Source organism: Poecilia latipinna, unplaced genomic scaffold (genome assembly GCF_001443285.1).
Source record: "Poecilia latipinna isolate Pla-1442-1.1 unplaced genomic scaffold, P_latipinna-1.0 Scaffold32, whole genome shotgun sequence".
NCBI classification, from domain to species: domain Eukaryota; kingdom Metazoa; phylum Chordata; class Actinopteri; order Cyprinodontiformes; family Poeciliidae; genus Poecilia; species Poecilia latipinna.
Genome location: NW_015112648.1, coordinates 880246 through 906322, shown reverse-complemented (window position 1 = coordinate 906322; position 26077 = coordinate 880246). Strand labels below are relative to the sequence as shown.

The 26077-nt window shown below is 36.8% G+C and overlaps 1 protein-coding gene across 2 annotated transcripts in view; it reads left to right on the top strand.

The window, feature by feature from the left end:
* The window catches only part of LOC106953273 (transmembrane protein 132B), a 286044-nt gene that overhangs the window by 113274 nt on the left and 146693 nt on the right, over positions 1-26077 (top strand). For both annotated transcript variants that reach the window (XM_015041905.1, XM_015041898.1), the window contains 2 exons: positions 4129-4544; positions 5641-6218. In XM_015041905.1, coding sequence (XP_014897391.1) covers positions 4129-4544; positions 5641-6218 — 994 coding nt within the window. The remainder of the gene's footprint in view (positions 1-4128; positions 4545-5640; positions 6219-26077) is intronic.

Below are 26077 nucleotides of genomic sequence, written 5' to 3'. Positions count from 1 at the left end.
TCTTGGTATCTTTCCTCCCGACTAAGACCCATCTGGCTTTACTCTTGCTGTCTTTCTTTCTTTCTCTTCCTGTCCTGCACGCTTCAGTGTGTTTTGATTACTGGCCGGGTGTGAGCGTGTCTGCACTTGGAAATAGAGCAGGATGGGCATTTTTTTGGGGGGAAAGAAGGATCACAGATGGGCCTTGTCAAATCTCTGTACATCTGGCTTTATTCCTGTCCAATTTCGCCCTCACACACACACGCACACACACACACACACACACACGCCGTCACTCTCTCTCACACACTTTCAGGTTTATGTTCAGTAAACTTTCTTGATTGTGAGCAGCCTTCCAAAAGAACACATATGCGCGCTTTCAGACTTTTAAATGTCTAGCAGACGCATTTTTATGCATGCATGTTCAGGAGGACTAGAGTGCTCAGAAATCCACTTGGACACACACAGTCAGTGAGTCTGTGTGTGCAGCAGGGCACAGCGGGTATGGACTCCTGTTGTGTTTTGTGGTTGCCAAAGTAATGATGCCAGAGAAACTGGACTTTGCCAGTTTTAATTGTAGCCAAAGACATACCATTGTAAGGATGATAGAGTGCCAACTCTGAATTGTAACACAGCGCCCCCTATTGAGCCAGTGGCTGTAGTGACTGTGAATATTTCAGTTTCCTTCAATGTAGATTATTAATAAATACAGAGTTAAAAAAGTAGCAATTGTTTTTATGAATTAACGCTTTCTCTTACATTTGTGAAATGCAATCAATAATCATAGTAAAAATTCCTTTGATTTTTTTTTTCCAGACAAAAATAGCTGAAAATGAATAAACATTAATAAAACGTTAATAAATGAAAACGATGTATAGTATTTCATCGTGTTTTAGACTCTATCCAAGGGTTAAGTTGTGCCTGCATGAAAAAGCTCTGCATGCGTGTGTCAGGTGCTCAAGGTCTCTGTGCAGGACTCTGACATATGCTTCAGAGGATTCCTGTGGATACAGAAACATCCATGCAGACACCTCAAGGACACCCATAATGATGGAAAATGAATGAGGGAAGAAAACACAGAGCTTGCGAAACCTAATGTGCTTATGGGTTGTGACCACATGATCTATGGCCTGTGATTATTTTAAGCCTCACATGAAAATGTTTCAGCCTCTGGGGATGATGTTCTCTTCAACCAAAAGTAGCAGCAGGTATGTGTCTGTATAACAATGACTTCAAAAAGATTTGCAAAACTAGTCTCCAAAGTTTTGGGATCATTGAGCTGCTATGTTTCCAAAGAATAAAATGAAGTCATATCCCATGATAACATGAAAAGTATTATTTATGGAAATCTTTCATATATAGAATAGAATACAAAAAAAAAAAAAAAAAAAAAAAAAAAAAAAATAGAAATATCCTTTGTCACTCGGTGGGGATTTGAGGAGTACGAGCAGCAAAGTGAGGCAAGTGGAAGCATGCAGATTCACACAATGGTGAAAATATAAAAACAAAAACAGTAGACTATACAGTAAGACTAAATTTAAAGCATAAGAAAAACATCTGCACAGTTAAGATTTAAAGAATGAATGGGATGACTTAAGATTTTTGGTAACACTTTATTTGAAGGAGTGTGCATAAGACTGATATGACACTGTCATAAACATGACATAACACCTGTCATGAATATAAAGAATTCTTTATGAATTTTAATGACAGTTGTCATGAAGTGTCGTTCGGTAAATAATGACACTTTTAATGCACAGTTGCTCTAAAAGTTGCACTAAAAGTCAATTAAAAGTGCCAACTTTGCATGATTTTGTAAATAATGACAATTTAATGCAAAGTTGGCATCTTTAATAGACAGTCATCTTAATGTTCAGTCAAAACTTTTATTTATGCACTGCTTCAAATCCATTTACTAAGACTGTGGACTGGAGTGTAATTTTTGGTGAGTCATGTGCAGCCACCTCGTGTTACATAGAAATGCCAAAACCACCACCAATTATCCAAACTGACATCTTTGAGCAAATTTTCACAGACATTTTACCATCTTTTTCTCTCTCTCACCCTGCACTTGTTTCCTACTTCCTCTGGGTCTGTCGTCTTTCCCCTATTCTGTTGCTTGCTTGCAGTCTGACGTTCCTTCTGCTTGTCTCCTCAACTTTAAACTTATCCCTCCGTGCCCAGGCACCATAACCAAAAAACCTGCTTACTCATTTTTACACAGAGGTAGCGGTTTATTCCGCTGCTCTTGTTTTTTGTGAAGTCGCCTCAGTATGAATTGCCCCAGACAGCGCTCCTCTGTCCCACCCTCATTATATTTTCACACTCTGCTTCCCAAGGACACATGCAATTTCCATCACAAACTTTTCATTCTGCATGTGCATTTTCTTTGTTTTACTACAATTGGAGTAGATTGTTCATTATCTAAGAAGATAATAAATTTACAATGTCAAATAAGTGTTGAAAACATTTAAATCTCTTTTTACAATATATTGAACTATTATAAATTCCAGGTGTGCAGCCATTCATTTTAATACAACCTCCTACATTTACACTTAACCTAAGTTTTTTTTCTTCTGTGTTTAATCACCAGTGTTTGATGTAGCTGTATGAAGTGGTTTGGAGCTGTGTCAGCTGACAGACACAGGTGTAGATAAACCACAGTACTGCAGCACAATCACGTAACCTATTCTTTGTCATCGGCTTCGTATTATTATAGTAGTTGCCCATAAATCATTTATAAAACAGTTTGCTTTTAGCATTTTAGAGAAGAGTAATAAAGCTCATTGCACCTTTTATTCAGTTTTTTACACCTACATTTTCTATTTTGTAGCATTGAGTAACTCTGTAGAGCTAAAGGATTTACTTGTTTTGTCATTTTTTTTTATCTATAAATATGCAGAGCAGTCGACATTTCTAACATTACAAGAGAGAAACAGGCCTGGAAATGTCCGTTTTACCCAGACACTTCCATGCCTTACTGCCAGGTTTAAAAATGCATCACCTTAATAATATGAAGATCATTCTATACGTTTGGGTTTGGCAATTAGGCGCCAACCTCACAACGGCATGTTTCTGCTGCTCAACATGTGAGGGTCTGACGCAAATCTGACAATTTGTGTTCTAGCATTGCCATTGAAATAGGAGACGAATCCTGGAGTGGTGAAGGGGTTGAAAAGTAGCAGACAGGAGACAGAGAGAAGTAGCAGCAGGACTAAATGACAACGGGAACATACAGATTAAATATGCAACAAAAATTGATACAGCACATCTGTGAGGATCACATGTGAAACTGCGGCACAGTTGGAGTTGCCAGAACTAGCTTGAAGGCACCTCAGTTTTATACTACAGGAGAAGAATCCCCCTTTTGTGGAGTAAAGCTGCCATGGCTGTGCTAAACAGACACTCAGTCTGGTGTTTGCCAAGCTGTCAATAATGCAAAGAAAAATAGACAAAACTACAATTCTTTTTTACACTCAAATCAAAACAGTCACTTTTCTATTAGTGATTAATTTTGCAGTACTAGTGAATGTACTTTGATGGAAACATGTCCTAAAAATTGCATTTAATTCCTTTTTTCAACATGATTAAAATGGAAAAAAGACAAAGAATACACACTGAAGTGTACAAAAATCAGATTTCAGTCAAATGAAAAAAACAAACAAACAGGCAATGTCATTTTTATATATGAGGGGCCATTGCTCATAGAATTGGTGTTAAAACTAGTCATGCTTTGATGCAAGCTGTGATGTTTAGTCGATACCTCATGGACACAACTGTGAGCTTGTGTTTGTATCAAAATGTCTCTGTGATGGAAAAAGTGTTAAAGACGCTCCATACATTATGGCCTTTGTGTGTGTCAGTGAGTGGAGATGCTTGTGTGAAAGAAGCTGATACCTGTGTGAATGTGTTTATGTCAGAGTGTGAATAAACTAAAAATTCATTGCAATGGTCATTAAGGATGGATTTATGCAATGTCAATTTTATGTGAATAAATTATTTTCTGCTCTGCTGAACAAAGAACACACAAAGCCAGGTTCTACCAACACCTTTAAGTACAATAATGGTCAAATTATTATTTGACCTTTTGATGCTGTTCCTCTCTTCTGTTTTTTTTAACTTTCGTCCTCTGTCAATTTTTCTCTTCAGTGTCTGACAGCTCGTTAGGAGCAGCAGGGGGTGGACCGGGCGCAGGGCCGGACTTTTCCCAGCCTCGTTTCTCCTCTTCCCTCCCGACCTATCTCCCAGTCCAATGTCAGCTAAGCGGCACTGACTCTGCCTTCTTTCTGCGGGAAGCTAATCAGGAGGTCATGCGAAATGGCAGCCTGTCATCGCGGACTGAGCCGTTCTTTCTTCACCAGCTGGAGCCAGGCGTTGCTCCACAGTCCCAGCCAAGTGTCAATTGCAGCTATGGAAATCTGAGCATTGAGCAAATGATCCCAACGGAGCTCCTTCAAGGTCCTCAGCCACATTTGCTGACCTCAGTCAGTCAGGCGACGACAAACTGGAGGATCAAAGGTCAAGTGGTGGTCCCTAAAGTGGGGTCAACAAGACCATGGATACAGGTACATCCCAATTGGTTTTATCACTTCTTTGGTTTTTGCATTTGTATTTACTCGTATTTATGAAGACAAAAGTTTTGTTTTAAAGTTTTTTTTCTTAAAAAATTCAGAACAAGTTGTACAGTAATAGAGAACATAATTTTCTGAGTTCTCTCTACAAGTAATATTTGCAAATTTTAGGTATTGCATGTACTATCCAGGAATTTCTTTGCTTAAAAAAAATTACTTTTGTGATAAGACTGAGAAAAGGATTTTTACTAAATCCCTTACCTCCGGTTGAATCTCAAATTTGGCCAATCAGTAAACAGAAGAAACGTGAACAATGGCATCACCTATCTGCACCGTTTTACAATTTTAGTCTGCCTACGATTGTAGGTCGGCAATGGCAGTAGAGGAAGTGATGCAGCCGTTCGGTCTGTGTTGGCCACGCTTCCAAATATTGAATCAACACTGCCATCTTGTTCGGCTCAACGTCGAACTGGCTCATTGCGTACGTCATAGCTGTTTATCCTATTACCCAATCAGTTATATAGCTGATTGGGTAATTGATTCACCCAATCAATTAGTGATTGGGTGAAATTTAAAACTTAAATTTCAGCAAACAATTGTTTCTCAAGAGCTGGGGGTCCAGACCCTCTGTGCAAAACGAAAGCGTAGAACCAGTGGTTTGTTTTTACCACACTACTTCATTCTTGGGTATCTTAAGGTGTTACCTTGATAATTAATTCAGCAGTTCACTGATTTTAAAATTGTTCCCATGGAAACTGAACACTTATCAAAGAAATTGCCCCTTCAGTTCTGATTCCAGCGATGTAAACATACTTGATTTCGTAAAAGCATATATCCATTCTGTATGAACTATCAGTCCTGCAGCAGATGCTTTTTTATGCTTCTGAAGGAAAACCAACAATATAAACAAATACAACATGGTGAAAAATGTAACTCCAGGTATAATTAAGAAAAGTGGACTCTGACTGAAGAGAGACATTATCTACTGAATGTTTTGGGTGTTTGGTTTTTGTATTCTGGTATTGATGTATTTACCTTTACTATCTTAATCTACTTACTTTAATGTTACGTGCATTTATTTTCTCTATAGGTACTATTTTATCTGATTGGACGGCGCTGGGATGAGCCTGACCCGCTTCCTAGATCCATTCTCCCATGTGTCCGCGCCTTGGCCGTACGTGACACCAATGAACCAGCGCCTTCAGCGGGCTGCCGTCTCATGGGGCCATCTGGCATCTGTGTGGTCCGTCTGGAGATCCCACCAGCTTGGTTTACACCATCACAAGTGAGAAAAAGACCTCCTGAAGTGTCTCTACCATCAGTGGATGTGTACTACTCAATCATACCAGTGGAAGGGGCTGGTCAAGACTGTCCATCCATTGTAAATGAGCCATGGAAAGCTCAGAGTTCAAATGTCGGACCTCTTGGAGGCCTGGGGATTGGTCTTGGAGGACAGTGGGGTACTTTGGACGACGGAGGGCTTCAGGACATGATGAAAGCTGGTACTGTGGAGATGAGCATCGGCCCAGTTTCTGCTAAGGGAGAAAGACTGCAATTAGATGAGAACCTGGAGGTACTTGTACCACCAAGTCCGCTTCGACTTGGCAGAACAGTGGCATTTGGCATATACATGAAGACAGATTCAAACCTGGAACACTTCACATTGAGGTAAGACCATAAATCTTTTGTAGAACATTTTTGCTTAAACTGGTTAGAATCTTTGTCTATTTTTGGCTATTTGTTTCTGTTTGTTTGTGGCTTCGCTATATCGACCTGCTCGTCTCCTGCATATGTGCCATGTTTAATTTCTCAATGCTGCCACCTCCCAAAGTTGATGGCTGTCACCTTTGTTAGCTCGACTTTTCCCAGAAGTCAGCAATGCAAATAGTAACTTTGCAAGTATTTATGGCAGATCCAACAGAAACAGAGACGCAGAAGTCAAAAACAGAACAGGAAAAGTGCAACTGGGACTGGATGAAAACTGAAGAGACGAAGAAAGAAAAGAATGAGTATAAAATTAGAGAATCTGGGTTACAGAAACCAGGGGGCAGTACCCGTAATGGGTCTCAGGTGTGCTTTAAAAAGCCAGTGTACATGAGGTTTTGATGGAGGCCGAATATCTGTGTTCGTCTTATCCCTTCAGACAGCTCCTTTGTTCTCTGAGACAATAAGTTCACAACCACTGATCTAGAGTAAGCATGCTTATCTTATTCTATCTATTCTGCCTCATTTCAATGACTTCAGGGATTTTAGGCTGTCAAGTAACAGATGTGCAAATGCATCATTCTACCCAGCAAATAGCTGAGTGCCTGGATCCATCGTACAGTAGAGATAACAATACTTTTCATGCAGTAAGTTATAGTAACAAAATTTTAAACAGCATGCGTTTTTTACTGCTAGTTGAAAAACATGCTGTTGTATTGGTTGATGGTTTTACATTTAGAAAACCATAAGTGTATATTTTCCTTATGTTGTGAGCCTTACATTATGAAAGAGAAGGTACATTTGTGTCAATAATGTATATGAATGTGATGTTATTTCAGGGAATCTTGGGTGGATTTTCACATATTTTTTTACTTCTGTCTAAAGGTTTTCCTGCTCATTCTGGCCATACTTAAACTTGGGAAATACTGAGAAAAATTCTGACATATGACCACATGTTTTCTTGTTTTCTTAACATACTTTTTAAAATAATTTAACAATACCAAACACCACAGAAGTGCAGGAGCTTCATTTGAAAGTGGGAGCCTGAAAGTGGATTTTCATTAACTTAAGTGAAGTCACACCTCAACAGCTGTGACAAACCTAACATGAATCAATAGGGTACTGATTACACACACTCAAAGAAATCAAAAACAGGCTGGGCCCAGTAAAGTGTTCACTAAGCATTAACTGAATGTGCTAATATGGATAAGAGGCCTGAGACTGACAGTAAACAAAGTTGTGAATCAGAGTATTGATCAAGTGTTTTACTTTTTTTTACACCTCTTGATGTCGTTGCACCTGAATATATAGTCCTCCCCACTCACTGGAGTTGAGTGGGCTATTGTTACTGTGTTATACACTTTAAACAAAGACTACCATGGTCAGTTAGGGCCATTTATTGATGATTATGCTGGCTTTGGCACCAAATTAAACTATTTGTTCCAGCTATAATAATTATCAGATTCATTTATTTCATGTTTACTGTGTCCCCTACATGACTTGTGGCAATCTGCAGACATGACTTCTTATGGCACCTCTATGGTATATTTGGTATGTTTCTTAGTGACCTAAGGCTGATTATATGGAGCCAACAACCTTTCATTCAACAGCTTTGTCTCCGTTGTTCTAGCATATCATCTCTGCCAGGTGGAAATGTGATTAAGGGAGCAGAGAAAGCAGGTTACCATAATGAAAATCACTGACTGACAGTGACATTTTTCTAATTAAGTAAGAATTTGGTTATGCTTTGTTGTCTGTTATTATTGTTTTGATTGGAAATTTGAGAACAATTAAAACAATGACACGTTTCAATTGACTAGGGGCATTATCCGAGATAAAGGAAGCATCTTTATTAATGTGATTTAAAAGTACATTGGAAATGGGAATTAATCTGCATTTCTTTTTGTTCAACAACTCTTCAGGTCATTTGAGGATAGTGAAAGAAAAGAGAGTGTGACTACACTTTGGTGCACAATGTGCACCAAAGATCCCACCATCTTGCTGACATACACACATACACCCACAGACAAAGAGAGGGAAAATAAATTATCTAGCATTCAGCCTACTTTGTCTTTGTACACATGCTCTTCCCATGCACACACACACATCAACATGTTTGCTATACATAAAAGTCATGTATGCATAAAACAGTTTCACATGGACATATATTTTGCACTTACTTAAATAGACCCATGCATATAGAAATTAAAAGGTCACCTCTTTCATTGCCTTGCAAATGTGTCATCTTTATTCTTCACTCCCGATATGATGTCTATATTTATATGTCTGAAACCAGAAATCAGATCTCCTCTTCTGTTTTTGGTCAATTTGAATTACCAGTTTCTATTTGCTAAATGCCAGAAATGTAGCTAGAATTTTGTTTTACTTTAGTTTTTCTTTCATCAGACCCCATGACATGACCCCAGAAATGGAGATATTTGTGCCTGTGTGCATTTTCAAACTGCAATCTGGCTTTTTGTATTTCTTTAGAAGTAAAGGTTTCTTCTGTGCTGAAGGGAGATACAGGACATTTTCTCACTGTGAATAACAACTTCTCATCTTACCAGCTTCAGCTAGCATCTTCACAAGGTCTCTGGCTTTTGTTCTGGGGTCAGTCTGTACATTTCACACCAAAATATGTTTATCTCTGGTTGAAAATATATTTCTAACCTGATAAACTGTATGTATTCTATAACGTTTCCATTTTTGTGCATTTAAATAACAGTGCAAAGGCTAATTTTCACATGTTCTAAATATTTATCATTTTTCATTGTGAGTTAAGCTTTGTCTGTACATGTTTGCATTTTTTACCTGCAATTCTTGCCCCCTGCCTGTGCATGAAACCTGATGGATAATCTTCTGTGTCAGAAGCACAGTTAGACATGTAATAAGGCTTAAGTGGATCTCATTTGTGTGCGATAGTTTTGTGCATGCGTATATTTATGTGTGTGAGACATAATAAGCCTTAAGTGTGCTCCATTACACTGAGGTGATGTGATTATGATAAACTGCTGAGGAGATGGAGGGACACGAAGAGAGGATTGAGCCAAGAAGACAGACAGAGGTTAAGCAGAAAGGTAGAAAAAGCAAGAATGAGGAATAATATTTTAACAACTCAATATATGAATGGAAAAGATTGATAGGGAAGGGAAACTGAACAAAACATGTCACAGTGTTTTGGCCTTATTGCTTAAAGCAACAGACAGATGAGTAGCTCACATTTTATCTATTGCATAGGCTGTAAGTTCTGTGCTACTTTTAAGAGAGGCATTTACACTGCCTGCCCAAAAAACTCTCACTCTGGTATGGTTTTTGTGGGATCACAGTAACTTTGTTTATGGTACACATTCACTCTTGCATTCATTTGATAAGCTTCTGCAATGCTGAGAGATTTATTCCATCAAGAGTACCATTCATTTTTCACCAAGATGATCAAGTCCAACCACTGTCCAAAGCCTTCTCCAGCACATCCCAAAGATTCTTTGTGGGGTTGAGGTTTGGACTCCATAGCTGCTAATTGAAGTGCAGAGATGATACCCAATGCTCTCTGAACCACTTTTACCCAATTTCAGTCCAATAAACCCTGGTATTATCATCTTCATCATAGGAAGAAAAAAAAAGACTCAATCATTCAGGATCATTATGACAATATTTCTTCCTCAAAAGTAGTTCCACACTTTCCGTACAGTTTTTAATAATGCAATGGACAATTACCCCGATTTTTATTATTCTTACAATCTCGTTAGATATAGTCTCTGCTTGTTGCATGCGAATCGATTGCGCACAATTATAAGGCAACTGGGTATTTTGACCATCTTATTTTAAGCACGTTTTCTAACCCCAAGCTGGATAAACTTGAACGCTTAATGGGTTTGAGCATAGCAGGTGATGTGTATCCGTGGAATGAAGGAGAGCGTGGCCCAAGGAAATCAACACTTTATAACAAGATGTGCATAATTAGGCAGCTTCTGTTCGTTAGACAAAATGGGACAAAGAAAACACCAAGTAAAGACTTAACTGATGAAAAATAGTAAAGAAATTACCAAATGTCTCACCAAACCTGATCACAGAAAGGAGTTTAAAAAGACATCCAATTTAATATTTTTAGAACTGTATGTGGCAGCCATAATTTTTCCTTCGTCATGGACAAATGATAAAGCAACAAGTGTTACTGGTATGAGAATATATGAGTAGCAAGAACACACAGGGATTCAAAGACCAATATAGGCACCAGGATATACTGTGATGAGACCAATTTAATGGATAAGGTGATTATTTAGAGTGCTGCTTCTAAAGAGCCTGAAACAGAGACTGGACACAGTAGTAATCCTGTTTCAATGGATATCAAAGATTACCTTTCAGGAATGTGAGAGGTGGAAGAAAAGAAGGGGTCAAAGACATAGTAGTGATAAATGTATTCTATTTAAGTACAGCTGGTTTTGTGGACACATTTTGCAGTGAAGAACAATGTATTTGCATATCGATACATTGATTTTTAAAGATTAAGACTTATAGCAGCCAGATTCAGCCTTAAATGACAGAAGAGCACAAATATTTATCCAAAAATGAGTAAAATGCTTGAACATTTTATGTACAAAAAAGTGTTAGATGCAAAAAAAAATTGTATATGAAAGCAGCCCATCTAATTTCACCCAATTGTCATATGTTCATCAACAGCCAACATTTCAAAATGTAAGAAATCTTAAAGCAACTTAATCTGAATGAGCATTTGAAATTAGACTGCCAGCAGAGCTACGGAATGGGTTTATGTATATACATGCTTTTCTGAGGCTACTTTTTTGTCATGCAACAATTAAAGTTAACTCTGTCAATCACAATTTAGTAACATTTACTGGTTTGTTGATGTAAACTGGTATTCAAGTAGTTTATTACACTAAATATAAAAGGATTTCATTTAACTTGGACCAAAAACATTTCACCATTTGAGTAAATTAAGTGGTGTATGAAATAAGAAAAGCATAAGGCCAAGCCTGCCATGTAATAAATACATTTTCAACTTGTCACGACATTTAGACACACATAATCTTCATCATTAGCCGACTAAATGACAGCACAGTTAGAACCCGGTAATGAAGCAGATTAATCACTTTGACCTGCAATCTGTTACCATTTCCGCTTGCAAAACGAAAAGCATCATTTAAAAGTTTTGAACTTTTCAAAATAGGGCTATACATATTTTTCATTTTTGATCTCTTTCACATTTCAAACATTACAAAGTTAAACAATATTTTCTATTTATTCATGTTTTTTGACTGGATGGTGATCGCTTTACATTACACACAGTCTAAAATTTGTTGAAATTACTCTAAAATTTTATCAGTATGATAAGTACACTTTGGTCATACCATTGTTTTCTTGCCTTTTTTTGACAATTGTCTTTTAAGCAACTATACTAATACATTGGACAATGATATTAGCCTAATTATAGTTTTGAGAAGAATCAGTGTGGACATAAAGCCATAGATGCTGAGGCATATCTAGAAGAAATGCATGTGCACTTGCTGATCTGGTATTCAGTTGTACAGTTGTAGACTTGGGATTTGTTTCATTATACATTGCTGAACATGGCATGCATGATATTGAGAAGTAGCAGATTAAATTAAGAGATTAAATAAGTTGCCTGTTAAATTAAATTACACTTTCTATCAACAAGCAGGCAATGTGTAATATATTAAGCATTAATTCTCCTAATTATGTATTTGAATGCCCAAATATGAGAAATAGTAAGTAAAATAGCTGAAATGTGAAGAAAAACAGAATGTTGGGTCCAGTGTGGTTAATTTATTCCCCCATTTGCAACTGCTAATGCTGTCAGTGATTCAATGCAAAATGAATGCAGATCATGATTTTTAGCTTTAACTGTTGAGCATCAAATATCTCATCCCTAACATCGCAGCTATGATTTTATTGGTTGTTACTTTCTCATTCTCTGCCGCTCTCTTTCAAATTGGGAAAGTCACACTAGACCATGGTAAATTGATCAGGAACATGCAGCATAAACAAACACTGCTCTCTTTAGTCTGTTTAACCCAAACTGTCACTGGGTTTCTGTTTATTCTCGTAATCCACCCTGTTCTATCTGTTCCGCCTGCAGCAGTCCTCCTCTACTTTCTCTCCACTGTATCCCTTCAGTTTCCCTGTCACCCCTTCCTTCTTTGCCCTCCCGTCTTTTGCTACCTCTGTCTCGTTCTTTCAATCTCAAATCGGCTCTGAATATTCATGAGGGTGTTTGCATTGCTGGCTCCTGAAAGAGGCTGAGTACACAAAGGTGACAGCCATCAGCCTCGAGATAGCGTCAGTGTTTGTGCATTTTGGGGCGTCGCATTTGTGCGAGGGTGAGGAAAATAGACAGCGGTAAACACAGAGGAGGAGAAAATGAAATGAGGACAAAGAAGAGAGAACGGAGTCGGAAAAGACAGAGGTACTATTTTGGCAGTCTGTTCTGCCAAATAATTGACATTATCTCTGAAATTGGAATTACCAACTTGCAGAGTGTGTTTGAAAATTAATTTTAAGTTTTTTGTTTGCTTTGAACCTCAGCTACTGATACTGACAGTGATCCTCTTTGCACATGCACCACAGTTTCGAGTCTCATGTCACACGCTCATTTAACTGTCTCCAGATACAAAATTCCTCATCTTTTCTCTTTGTCAACTTCCGGCGCTCCTCGGCCCCTTTTCATCTTTCTTTTGTGTCCGTCTATCGCTCTTTGCGTCTGGGTCTGCTATTACAAATTTAGGGGGTGTTGATATGCAAATTGCTTGCTGTTTTTTTTTTTTTTTTTTTTTTTGCTGTGCTCATTGTTCGCATCACTCACTGTTGCTGGATAGAAGAGCCCCATTTAGAAACTGGGCTTCTGCAGACAGCACCTGCATTCCTGTGAGCTGAACATGTACCAGTTGCTTGGTGATGCTCCTCTTTCAAACTTCATGCTGAATTTCTCTTGGTTTGAGGATTTAACTGAGGAGTTTGAAAACATGAGCCTGGGAGGAGATTGATTTTAATTTAAATCGGGTAGCGAAACAACTGATATTTGCTAATGGAAATGAATCCCTATCTGAAAGTTTATTTTATTTTTTGCTCAAGCTTTTTTATTTCTCTGACTCATGAAAACAAATTGTGTGTATTAGTATACTAGAACACTCTTGAAATAGGCCACAGATATACTTATTGTAGAAGCTACAGCTTTACTAGATGCTGCTTCATTCTTCAATGAGAAATTATTTTGAGTAGTTGATAAACTTGCATTTTTTTGTTTCTTTGCACTTTTTTCTTCTAAAAAAACAACAACAAATATTTGACATTGGAGAAATGTGTGTATAAACTTGAAAAATAAGACAAGTGATTGTGATTTCCCCCTTTCAGTTTTTCATACTTTTACAGTTTTAGTTGTCTCAAACTCGATTTATTTTGGTTTGTAGGGAAACTAGTAACTCTTATCACGTGAAAGGCACGAAGAAGAAAACAGACGATGACACAAATGACCAAACAAAGCAGTGCATAGTGTAGCAAATAATGAATACTGCAAATAACTCATCACCTTGAGACTGAGTTGTGTCATCATTGGTCCTGTTTGTTGTCCAGTTTGGGCTTTTGCTTCTTCATTGTTGCATTTATGACTTTATTTAAAGAAATGCATGATTGAAAATGACTCTAACTGGAACACTCTTAGACACTGTGCTGATCAGCGGTCATAATGGCTCCAGTTTAGGCCTGGCAATTAAAGGCACCTGAACACCAATTTATGTTTTGCCTGCCTCTGGGCAATAAACGATTTGCTTATTTTACCCGTCCATCCTGCCCACTAAGCACTCTCTGCTCCACACTTATAAAAGATCAACTTGAAACTAATTAACATAACACAAAGTGTTGACACAACACCAAATGGTAAAAAAAAAAGAAAAACGAGAAGCTGCTGTAAAATTAAAAGCAGTTTTTAACAAGTGCTTCTCAGCGACAAATGACGTTGGACAATTGCCCGTTTTCTTTTTTTTTATTTAATGTAAGTTTACTGACCACAAATCCAGCAGCTGAAAAACTCTCCAGTGGAGATTTAAGTAAACAGGGAAGTATTTATTTTTCTTTCACTGTCAGTGATAGCAGTGGTGTAAAATAAAAAAGTAAAAAATCTTAAAAATATCCTACATTATAACATAACTTTGATGGTGAAACAAACAAATGAATAAAATGAGCTGTAATTGTTGCATGAACATAATGATTTTTATTACTTTGAATATGTGAAAATCACTACTTATGTCTATTTTATGTAGATCTAGATAATCTACTGATAAACACAATCACATTAAATATATTTAATGGAACATGATTTGAGTGAAACAAAAACACTGTTAAATCTTGTTTTTAGCTTTCTCAGTTGACTCTGTGCAACCAAATGGAGACCAGAACCACAATAGTTACATGGTTTTGTTTTTGTTTGATTGTGTGTATCTTAAGAAAAAAAAAAATAATAATTTCATTTCACAACTGAATTGTGATTGTATGTAGGTGAAAGAGGCCGGATATTTTTTCATTTTAACTGTCTGATCAAAATCCAAAAGCCTAAATTCTCTGTGGGGTTCCTTAAGGTTTCTACAAAGTCAAAACTTCCGGTTCAAATGTTTAAAGTGAATCAAAGAACTCATACTTGATGATTGCTTTTGGAAAAGCAGGCCTGGCACATAACTTAAGCACAGCTTACTCTCTGACTTTCAAAGCTAAAGAATCCAGTGAAAGTCTGTGGATTTACTAACAGGAAGAAAAAAAAGATGGAGTTCAAAGAAGGTGCAGATGACAGTGTTCACTTCATTTCTCAGTGGAGTATGGAGTCTCAGCAGATACCTGTAGGAACTGCCTTCATAATCACTTCTGATTAATTAGTTTTGATTTATGAAGTAAATCAAAACTAATTAAGTATGAAGTTGTGGCACTTTACAACTTCATACTGAAGAAAGCAGATAATAGATCAGACATGAAAAAAAAAAAAACTCTTATTACATTGATAATTGCCTACTTAACTTATTTTCATATTTCTTATACCAATGGTAGTTACTGGTATGAATATGTTCTTTACTTTTTACTCTTAAGTGCCTTGCCCTTAAATAACTGAATCTTCAAAGTCCAAAACGTACACTTTGAAAATAGTGACAAGTTTTCGCTATTTTTTATAACCTTATTTGATCTCAGTCAAGTGTGACTTTTCCCTTCTCCCCTTTTCAATTGCAAATCAGCTGCTGAATGGCTGTCACATTTACCCACTGAACCAGCGAGCTACCATCAAAACGACAGATTTTTTTTTTTTTTTTTCCCTTCACATGGCGTACCTTCTGTGACAGTAATGGCCTGTTTTTTTTTTGTTTTTTTTTTTTCTTCGCAAAGCACAGTTTCGACAAAATCAACTTGCTGAAATGTATAGTCTCAGTTTTAGTGACAACTGTTCCTCAAATGGGTTTTCAAAGAAGAAGCTATTATATCAGTCAGCAGATCAAGGAATAATTCAATGGATGGCTGCCTAACGTTCCAACAATTTGTGTTCAAGATTTCCCATCAAACCTGTTCAATGGTGTGTAAGAGTTTGGCTCTAAACGTCCTAACAGCTGAAGGTGCCTTGTCCATTCTTAACTCAGAGCATGCTTGACACCTACAGATTAGACTCAGTTTGATGGACCTAGTCTAAAGCAAATTTTAACCTAATCCTTCAAGAAGCTCCTCCAGTTCGACACCAGTAGCAGTCATTCTGTGTTTTGTTTGAGCTGTGTGACCTTTGTAAGCTCACAGGGATGATCTGTCACAGAGAACTGTTTCACTGACCCTTATAATCCAGTGGCTGCTTGTCATGTTGTGATCTTGGAAATCTGAGTTTACGTGACTGTTGAACTCGGTGTGAAATAACTCTGAGCAAGAGCTTTACCTGAAAGCATTAAACAGGAACTGTTTAATTGAATCTATTAATTAAGCTACGAAAAAAAAAAAAAAAAAAAAAAAAAAACCCCCTTTAAGGACGACAATACATTCATTCTTCAGGGAATAAATTAGGAATGACACTTCAAACCACGAGGTGTGTTTCCATAATGCTACCGTTATCACCTGAAATCAACATTACCCAGAATCCTTAATCACTGTAAAAAGTTAAGTTTTGACCATAGAACTACAATGGATATTTCTGTCACAGCAACAATGTTTTATAATATATCAAAATATATAATTTCCAAACAAAGATGTAATTAAAGTAAATTATAAAAGCAATTTACAAACTGCATTCACTCACATTTGTGATAGATGAGAAACCCTTGATTGCAGTCAGGTTATTAACAGACTTTAACAGTAGAACAAAGTCTCTGAAAAATAAATAAAACTCTCCCAAACTCAGAAAAAACAGAATAACAAGTGAGTAAGAATTTAAAAAGACACAAAACCTGAAAGAGAATTTCACACATACATGCATCAAGCACCAAGGCTTTTCTTTTTCACATTTACAATTTGTAATAATAAATATTCTCTTACAGGTTCAGGTTTTTATTATGGATTTTATTAGTTTTTAAACATAGATTGCATAAAATGCTTAATTGCTAAAAACAATAGCTAGACTTAAATTTATTTGAAAAGAAGGCTAACAGAAGTTGGTTCTTAATTTTTTTAAAAAAAATCCAATAATCTGTTGCTGAAAATGCAGAAAATATCAAATTATAACCCGTGGACAGGCTTAAACTGGGAAACTGCTGAGACTATTCATTCCATTCAAAATTCTTAGTGCAGTCTCTCTATAAGTGCCACTCTAAAGGTTTATGGTAATATTGAAACTTCTGTCTCTGTGTGTGTCTTTGTCGTGGCTTGTTTTGGTTAATCTGTTTTTACACTTCAGATAATAATGATTTCCATTACTAATTTGAAAATATGATTTTTTCTATATTCAAAAATATGTTAACTATGTATTTTGAGTGAATTAAAGATGTTTAACTAAACAATTTCAGGTTATGACTAACATTATTTCATGTCTGACAGTTTTGACATCTTTTCCTGTTCAAATCTCTGATTTGAGCTTTTTATGCTGCCGTCCCGAAGTTTTTATTTTTTTGTTTTATTTTATTTATTTTTTTCCAGGGGGAAGTTGGATCCTGAACTAGAACTAAAATTACATTCAAAACAGATGCTTCCTATTAACACGGTGTAGTACAAATACATGGCTACCCCCATGATTGACCACCGTTCTTCATGTTTGCTCGTTTATCAGTGCTAATTTGCCAGTTAATCTCCCCATTAGGCTCAGTGAGAACATTAGCCGAGCAAATTAGAACTGATGAATGGGCTATTATTCATAGTAAAACCCCACTTCACTATTTTTTCTGTCCTCTCTCCCTCTCTAATTTCTTCATCCTTATCTTTATTGTACATTTCAATATTTACATTCTTTTGTGCCTAACGTGCTGCATGCTGAAACTATTTTAAGACATAAATAAATCTTAAACAATGTAGAAACTTGTGCCACATTTAAAAAAAAAAAGAAAAACGTTTCCAAAAGGTGTTAAAATACAAGACGATTCAAATATCACTAGATTTGTATATAAAAATAATCACACGTGTATCCTAAAGTTACACTGAAACTGTAAGTAACATTTGTTAGAGTCCCTTGTAGGTCGAAAAAAAACAAAAAAACAGATTAGAATGGGAAGAAGCACCAAGGCAGCACAAAGACTATATGGTCAATAAAAGGACAGGTAAGAGAGGATAGGTAAAAGAGAAAAGATAATCTGAACTCTACAACTTCCTCTAAATTCTCATAACTCCAATTTTATCTGTTGTCTCTCACCGAGGCTCACTTGCTTCTGCTGTTTCTCCTCATTAGTATTTATTATGTGTGCTGTACAGTCAACTAATTAATTTAAGTAGTCATCTTGTGATTACTTGCCTAACAGCCGAATGGAGGGACCATCTTTATCTGCGTCCACGCAACACGATCTGGAAGGATACATTACTCACACACACTTCCATTCATGCACTTATGCATTACCAGATGCACACACACACGCACACACACACACACACACACGCACACACACTTAAAATGTTTGTTTATGCAGTCCCATGGGAACGTTTCTTGTCATGAGACATTACTTAGCCCTTTACCCTTAAATAACCTTTAACAGTTAGAACTACCATTACCTGCATTGCCTTAACTTAAATCAGGAGAGATCTTCTGTTTTCCCATTGTAGGTAATTTAACATTGTTTGACAGCAACACTGACGTATTTCTCCAGATTTTTTTTTCTTTTCAGTTCTTTTTTGTTTTGTCTTTTCTACCAAAGAGGGTGCATTGAAAACTATGTTAGTGCAAAGCAGCTGTTCAATTAACATAGCTGGGTCCCAAACAGTATTTAAGTCTGTTTTTAATCTCTACTTCTGACACCTGTTGATGGTGACCGTTTGTCAGCCACAATTTAGGCAGAGAATTTAAAAAAATCAAAGGCTATGATTAGGTACAGCTTTCAAGATCTTATCGATTGGAGGTTCTCTTATTGATCTAACGAAGCTTGGTTATTCTTACTTTACAATGGCATTCATTTCCTGTCTGTGTGCCAAATGACCTCGTCTTCACCAAACTCTGTAGCATAAAATTCTTATCAACATGAATAAAACATCAGTTTATTGAAGGCTGTAGCTTGATGTTTATTTACAAATGATCTCAGTGTGCAGAAAAACGGATACCTCAGCATACAGAAGCTTGAGCTGTGCCATTTTGCAGCACTAATTCGGACATACAAGTCTTTTATTGATGGATCAGACTGGAACTTGAACTGGGATAAAAAACAACAACAAAAAAACACATTATAATCATGCCTTCCACAGTGGATTTAGTCAAAGGTCTTCTACCATCCTACAAATGACCACTTTGTGCATTAATCATCAGACATTCTCTTCTTAATATGATTTAGGTTTTTGTCCATCACAAATTTTTCTTGATTCTTCAGACAAAGATTACTCTGTTATTTTTTTTTTTTTTTGTGAGACCTCCTCTCTCAAAAACTTAAGGTACAGAATTGTCATTGCTCATGCAAACTACTTTGCTTTTGTGTATACACTGGAAAACAAGAACATCTGCCAGTCACCAGGTAATCCTATTAGGTTGTAAATTGTCCAATTCCTGCTCGTTCCTATTAGTGTGTCCCAGTAACAGAAAATGAACACTGAACTATTTTATCCTGTTCCATCCTGCTGCCATTAAAAAACATTGTACCTTCACAAAATCACCTTGCAGCACAAGTTGAATCTCAAAAAGTTCCATTTTGTTGTTAGTTTTTAATAAAGAAGAAACATATTGTGCATATGTACCTCTGTGTGTGCATGAGTGTGTGTTACCGCAAAAAAGATTAAGATATAAAGGAAAGAAATGAGTGTGAGAAACAGAAAAATGGGGGACAGGGAAACAGTAATGAGTACTCCAGTAGAGAGTGATAAGAGAGACAGAGGGAGAGTCGGTCTGCATAATGAGTCCTCCAGCATGGAGGTGGCATGTGGGAGGGATGGAGAGAAAGAAGGATGGAGGGATGAACCAAACTGTTCTAGAGGAGACTAGAGAAAACAGTAGAGATGGCTGAAATCACAGAGAATGGCCTGTATAATGAGTAATCCTGGGGACATTTAGTAAGAAGAAGACACACAAGATCATCATGATACAGAAAATGGGGAAGTCTGAACTAAAACCGGCAAGCGGCAAAAGAAAAATGTCTTGTAGAAGTTAAATATCGTGACAGCATCTCTCCTCTAAAATGATGGCAAAGTACTCATTATCATACAATTACCAGACAATTCTTCAATCATTCAATTCAGTTTCAGCTTTTGGGACTTCACTCTATTCCCGGGTCAGTTCAGCCTCAGTACTTGTGTGGCACCCTGTGCAGGTTTTATATTAAAGAAATCTATTGACACATAATTAAATTCTTTAATTTCATTTTGTTTTCTACCGCTTATGAAATCAGGTCGTAGAGCCTACTTTCCCAGCAACACCGTCTGTCAACTTATGTGTAATTCTTGGGTCAATTCAGGTTTAAAAGGAAAATCATATATTTATTCATATATGTACAAAAACAGCTAAGTCTGGATGCTGCCACTGAATCTCGTCCCAGTTTTAAGTGGCTGATAAAAATCATGCGGCATCAACATGAGACGCCTCAAACACCTCAGTAGGCTCTTTGTAGAGCTGAGAGGCGTACCATCATTCTCAGCATGAGTAAATATTCTTCTTGTTTGCGTGTCAATCTGGATTTTCACTTTAACCACAGTTTATGTGTAACTAATGTGCAGAAAGCATAAATATCCACACTTTTTTTCCACCATGTTCCCCTTTTCAAATGTTGTACTGGAAAGTTTTAGCTGAAACAGCTCCATTCTGCCAGGATAACATTGCTATGATAGAAATGCATTGCGGGGTACAATGCCATGTGCTGTCTTGGTGTTGGTTCCCAGAAGCTGTCATAATATGATCAGCAGTGGGTGGCATCAGAGGAGGAAACATGTCTACAGACACTCTATAGGTATATATGCAAATAATTGAAGAATGGGGAAAAAAAAAAAAAAAAAAAAAAACACAACACTCCAAGAATATATGCACACTTTTTCTGCATAAGCATTCTGAATTTACCAGCTAGCTCTTTTCTTCTCTGTTTAAGCAGGAAGGTTTTAGAAGAAACATAAAATGATTGAAGAAAGCAGCATGAAGATACCCTAACAAGCAAGGAATGAAATGAAAAATGAACGCCAATGTACCAACACTCACACATTTACTCTGTAAGAGTCAAAAATGTGGATACATAAATATTATTGTTTCTCGTGTTGTTTTTATCATGTAAAGCAGGTTGATTTGCCTTGTTGCTGAAATGTGCTTTACAGATAAACTTGACAGTGAGCAACATGTTGAGTGTGTAAAGTATTTGGATGTATATTAAGTCAATCTGAAGATAATGACACAGACATTCTTGCATAATAACATAATATAGATTCATATAAATTGATATATTTAATTTCAAAAGCAACAACCCTTTGCCCTCTAAATTAAATCTAATATTAGCTTTTAGCTCTGTTTTGGTAATCAACTTCCTGCATTAATTCTAACCCTGCAATCAAAATTATATCACATCACTACTAGACAAAATTATATGATTTTCTCAGCAGTTTCACAGACACATTATCATACAATTTCACTAAAGATAAAAGATGTCTTGCACATGTTTTTTTTTGTTGTTTTTTTTCTGAAGAGATAGTCACTTAAGAACAATGGAATTAGATTTACTTAGTGCTGTGACAATTGTCAATAATAATCAATCGGTCTGTTTTTCAGCTTTCCAGTGATCTACAGAAAAGATCTGCCCTTTTCACCTCGCTTTCTACATCTAGTGTTTTACTTTTTGTCTTTACCAAAGAATCATTTGAAACTTTTACACATGCAATAGAGACATGGGCTGTATTTCTGTGTCAATTTCTGACTAATCAAACAGCAAGGAGACACAAAAGGATTACACTGATTCTGCGACGGAGACATGGGGGGATTAAAGCAGAAAACACCTAGAGAGCTCAATGTAGAGTTGCATAAGAACTTCAAACGTGGAGTCTAATGGTTAGGAGAAGAAATGGAAAGAGGTATAGCAAAGCAAGCAGGAATAGAAGGTGTGTGGTTTGAAAAAGAAGTTTGAAGCATGGGGAAAGGAAAAGTGTGAAGGATAACAGGAAAGAGTAGGCGTTGATTGGAATTAAAAGCAAAAAGTTGAGGCAGGCAAGAAAGAAATCAGGAGGCTGGGATGAAGAGGAAGCCCTGAAAGTTAAAATATAAGGTAAAGAAAGGAAATGCTTTTTGTTTAGACTCAGGAATAATTTGTTGCCAGTGACTTGGCAATAGGGTAAATAGAAGCTGGAATTAATCAACGGATGCTTGTTCTCTATATGGAAAACTCTTGGAGGGCAGAAGAAAACTTGTAAATAGATTGCTGACTTGGTGTCTCATTTTAATTTGACACAACAATCTTGTATGGCATGAGGCTGCCTATTTACAGAGACTGCATAGCAAAGACAGAATAACACAAGCTTTTATTCATTGCTGTGTTTCTGGCCAGCTGACAAATTTACAACCAATACTCATTCTCTTTTTACAGCAGTGACAGTCAACCATAGCAGTAAAATTGGAAACGATAAAACAAAAATACAATATGCAGACTTGCAGAGTGATTTGAAAGCATTCTGCAGTCTGTCATTGTGGGCAACCTTGTTAATTGACAGAGTGTCGTGTTTTTCAGTTCTGATTAAAAAAAAAAATGTTGTTCATGACTCAAAAGTCCACTTTTTGGTCTAAAGCTTTCAATCGCATCTCAAAAGAAGGCACGATTGCTGTTGGATCTGACTAAACTAGAGTATCATTATACATCTTTGCATTGCATCTCCCTTCAGTGGCTAACAAGCAAGGCTTTAAAAAAGTCATTCTTTAGTAATTTTTCAGCAACTACAGATACATATGTTTATTTATTTAGCCCTTTATAATTCCATCAGAAAACGTATCTTCCTGATGGCACCGATGACGGTGAATTTTGCAAAGTCAAAACTTATTAAAACTTAAATGTCATCAATTCACATAGAGTACTATTGGTAAACTGGTTTAGAATATATTTCAAACTACTGTGTAAGACTGTATTTTATGTTTTGAGGCTGATCACAAATCAGTCCACATTAATATTAACAGACAGTAGATAACAATAAGTTGTCAATTTTACCCAACAAGTTGATCATAAAGTTGCAAAGATGAGCCTCTCTTTAAACTGTATATTTTCAAAGTTCCCCAATCAAGCCAGAAAGGATCATCACATGTGAGCTGTCAAAAATCAAGCCTTGATCTTGGAATCTACGGCGATGTTGAGGATAGATTTAGAGCAGGGGGTGTCAAATTCCTGTCCTCGGGGGTCTGCAGCCTGCAACATGTAGCTGTGTCCCAGGTCCAATGTACCTGAAGTAGTCAATTTATCTCCTTTGCATACAGTCCAGTCTAATATAGTCCTGATAATTTGATTAGGGTTTGTTGAAGCAGATGCACATCTAAATGTTGCATGATTTTAGCCTCCAAGGACTAAAGTTTGAGACCTCTTATTATGTAAAGCATTGCAAAGAAAATGAGTCGTGGACAACAGAGGTCAGAGGCATATTGTTGGTTTACCAGTGTCTAATTTGAATCATTACACATGCATGAGGTGATCTTGGTGTTTTTCTGCCCTCAATCTGCTGTCATCACCACATCACACCCTCAACTTTGTAGTATTCTTCTTTTTGGATGAGGTGAATGACGACGTGAGAGAGATGCTTCAAATAGCGTGACGTTTATTTAATCTTCAGCACATATGTTTTCCACAGCTTCGTAACCCATCCCTCCCAGAAATACGATCTACAGCTGGTATTTATATTCACAGCTACCAATAGGTTTGCTTGTTGCTAAGATGTGGCAAACATGTTGCTAAGCAATGGTAAGCAAACAAAATCCCCTTCCTTTTAAGATGATGGTAAATGGCAAGGTTTTAATACTGCTTCTAAACAAATACCAGTCTCAATTTCCTGACATGAAGGATATCATATGAAACACAGAGATTACTTAGACTTATTGCACAATACAAAACAAATCATAATTTCAGTTTACAACTTTTCTTCTTTTTTACAGAGCAGTGATTCGCCTCTGCCCTTTACAGTACTTCATATGTCCAGAACTTTTCTGGGCTTAACCTCTCATCCAGAGCTTCACCAATATGGGACGAGGGCTGGACGATGCGTACATTTAACTTGCATAAGTCGGCCATAATGGAGCATTCAATGTCTTACATGGGAGATTAGAGATGTAAATAAGCTGCTGGTTGATGGATGTTGAGGCGATGCTCCCATTTTTGCATACTTTCACCTTTAAAAGCACTGATTTGAAGTACAACTCACAAGAGATAAAACTTTAGGTTAGTTTATTCTTGTAGTCCACTACCTTCCACAGCGGACCTAAACATTGCCAATTACTATGAAAATTAAATTTACAGGCTTCTCTCTACTTGTAATTCACCACCTAATCAATTTGAGCTTCATTCACATTTGACTGAGGTTTTACAAACTTTGATGTTAAATTATGTTTAAAAACAAGACAGGTTAGAATAATGTAGATGTCTTTAAAAATCAATGTAAGAAAATTTCACATTTATCTTCAATGCTTCATTAAATTTCTCTTATATATATTTAGCTCGTTAGTAATATTTCCGCTGGTCTCTAAACTTTTGGACTGCTACCCTCTGCTTTTATTCCCCAGGAATCTAAGCTCCTGGTAGAAAGCAGGGAAGTAGAGAAAAAGGATAAAACCAGATTTGTCAATCATAGCAAAACAACGGGATGGCGAGGGAGGGTTAGTGATGACTGAAGTCTTCTTACTAAAATTGTGATCAGTCGAGGCTCTTTTGGTTTTTCGAGTGAAGGTGTTTCTTTTTTTTTTTTGGAGCTCAGATAAGTCTTGCAGAACTTTACTCTGTAAAACTTGTTACAAACCATGGGAAATTGTTAAACTTTCACAGAAAGCAACTGGTGTGATTCTTTACCATGCTGGAGAACCTTGAACCTTGGTAATTTAAATGACCATTGGGGAGCAGTTCAGAAGTTCAGCTGTTAAGTCAGCATTCGTCCCCGTGACTGTGTAGCTTACAGAATTAGAGACTGTTTAAAGGCTGAGGAAACCTTTGCAGGTGTTTTGAGTAAATACCTGAAAAGGTGTTTACTCAATTAATGGAACTTAAAGGTTCCCATTAATGGAAACCTTAAGTTTCCATTAATGGGCTTTTTCATAGTATTCTAATTTTCTGAGATGCTGAATTTTGGGTTTTCATTTTCTGTGTCCACAATCATCAAAACTACAACAAACCATATAACTCTGTGTTTGATGATCCTATGTTATACGAGTTTCACTTTCTGAGATGACTGGCGAGAAATATTACATTTTCACACAATATTCTAGCTTTTGGAGTTGTACTAGTATTGGTGTGGACCAAGAATGCAAAGCAGGTTTGGATGAATAGATCAGAAAGCATACGAGGTGAACAAACATGTTTATTCAAGGGTGATATTGTGAGGAGAAAGTTTAAGACAGTTAAATATCAGGAAAAGGAGATCTGTATTTTCCGTCACCACACTCTCACCATTGTAAACTGAACTATTTGGGGGGAAAAAAGCAGAGAACAGATACAAGGTATGTGTTGGGGAGCATGTGCATACATATCACCTTGACCAGCAAACAGTTTGTATAGTTTAATTGGGAGCAATAGATGGAATAAAACTCCTTCCCCAGACAAACACAAGCCAAGAGACAACACTCACAGGGAAGCAGCTGACAGGAAGAATACTGTGGAAATAACAAAAACCCTGGTCTCTGACAGGCCTGGTGTAAAACGCTGACATTGTTTTTTTTTTTTCCTCTATTTATTTGTTTTGCTTTATTGGTGTTTTAAATCTGTAATACATCTCCCCTCAACTTATTTATTCAAGAAATTGCTGAGCACAAAATTTAGGAACTAGCATTTTCCACACTATTTATATCATTTTGTTTTTTTTTTAACAATCCCACCTGCGTGTGGCTGTGTCCAGCATTAGTCCTCCTACTTTTGTAGACATAGACAACGTTGGTCTGTACCACTAAGGCAGTTTTATTATACTCAGTGTGACAGTGGACCGTGGGTTGAGATGTGAAATGAGTCACAACAGTTAGCATTTAGTTCAAGTTTTATCACATCATTGCAATTCCAGTTTATGTTGCCATAGAT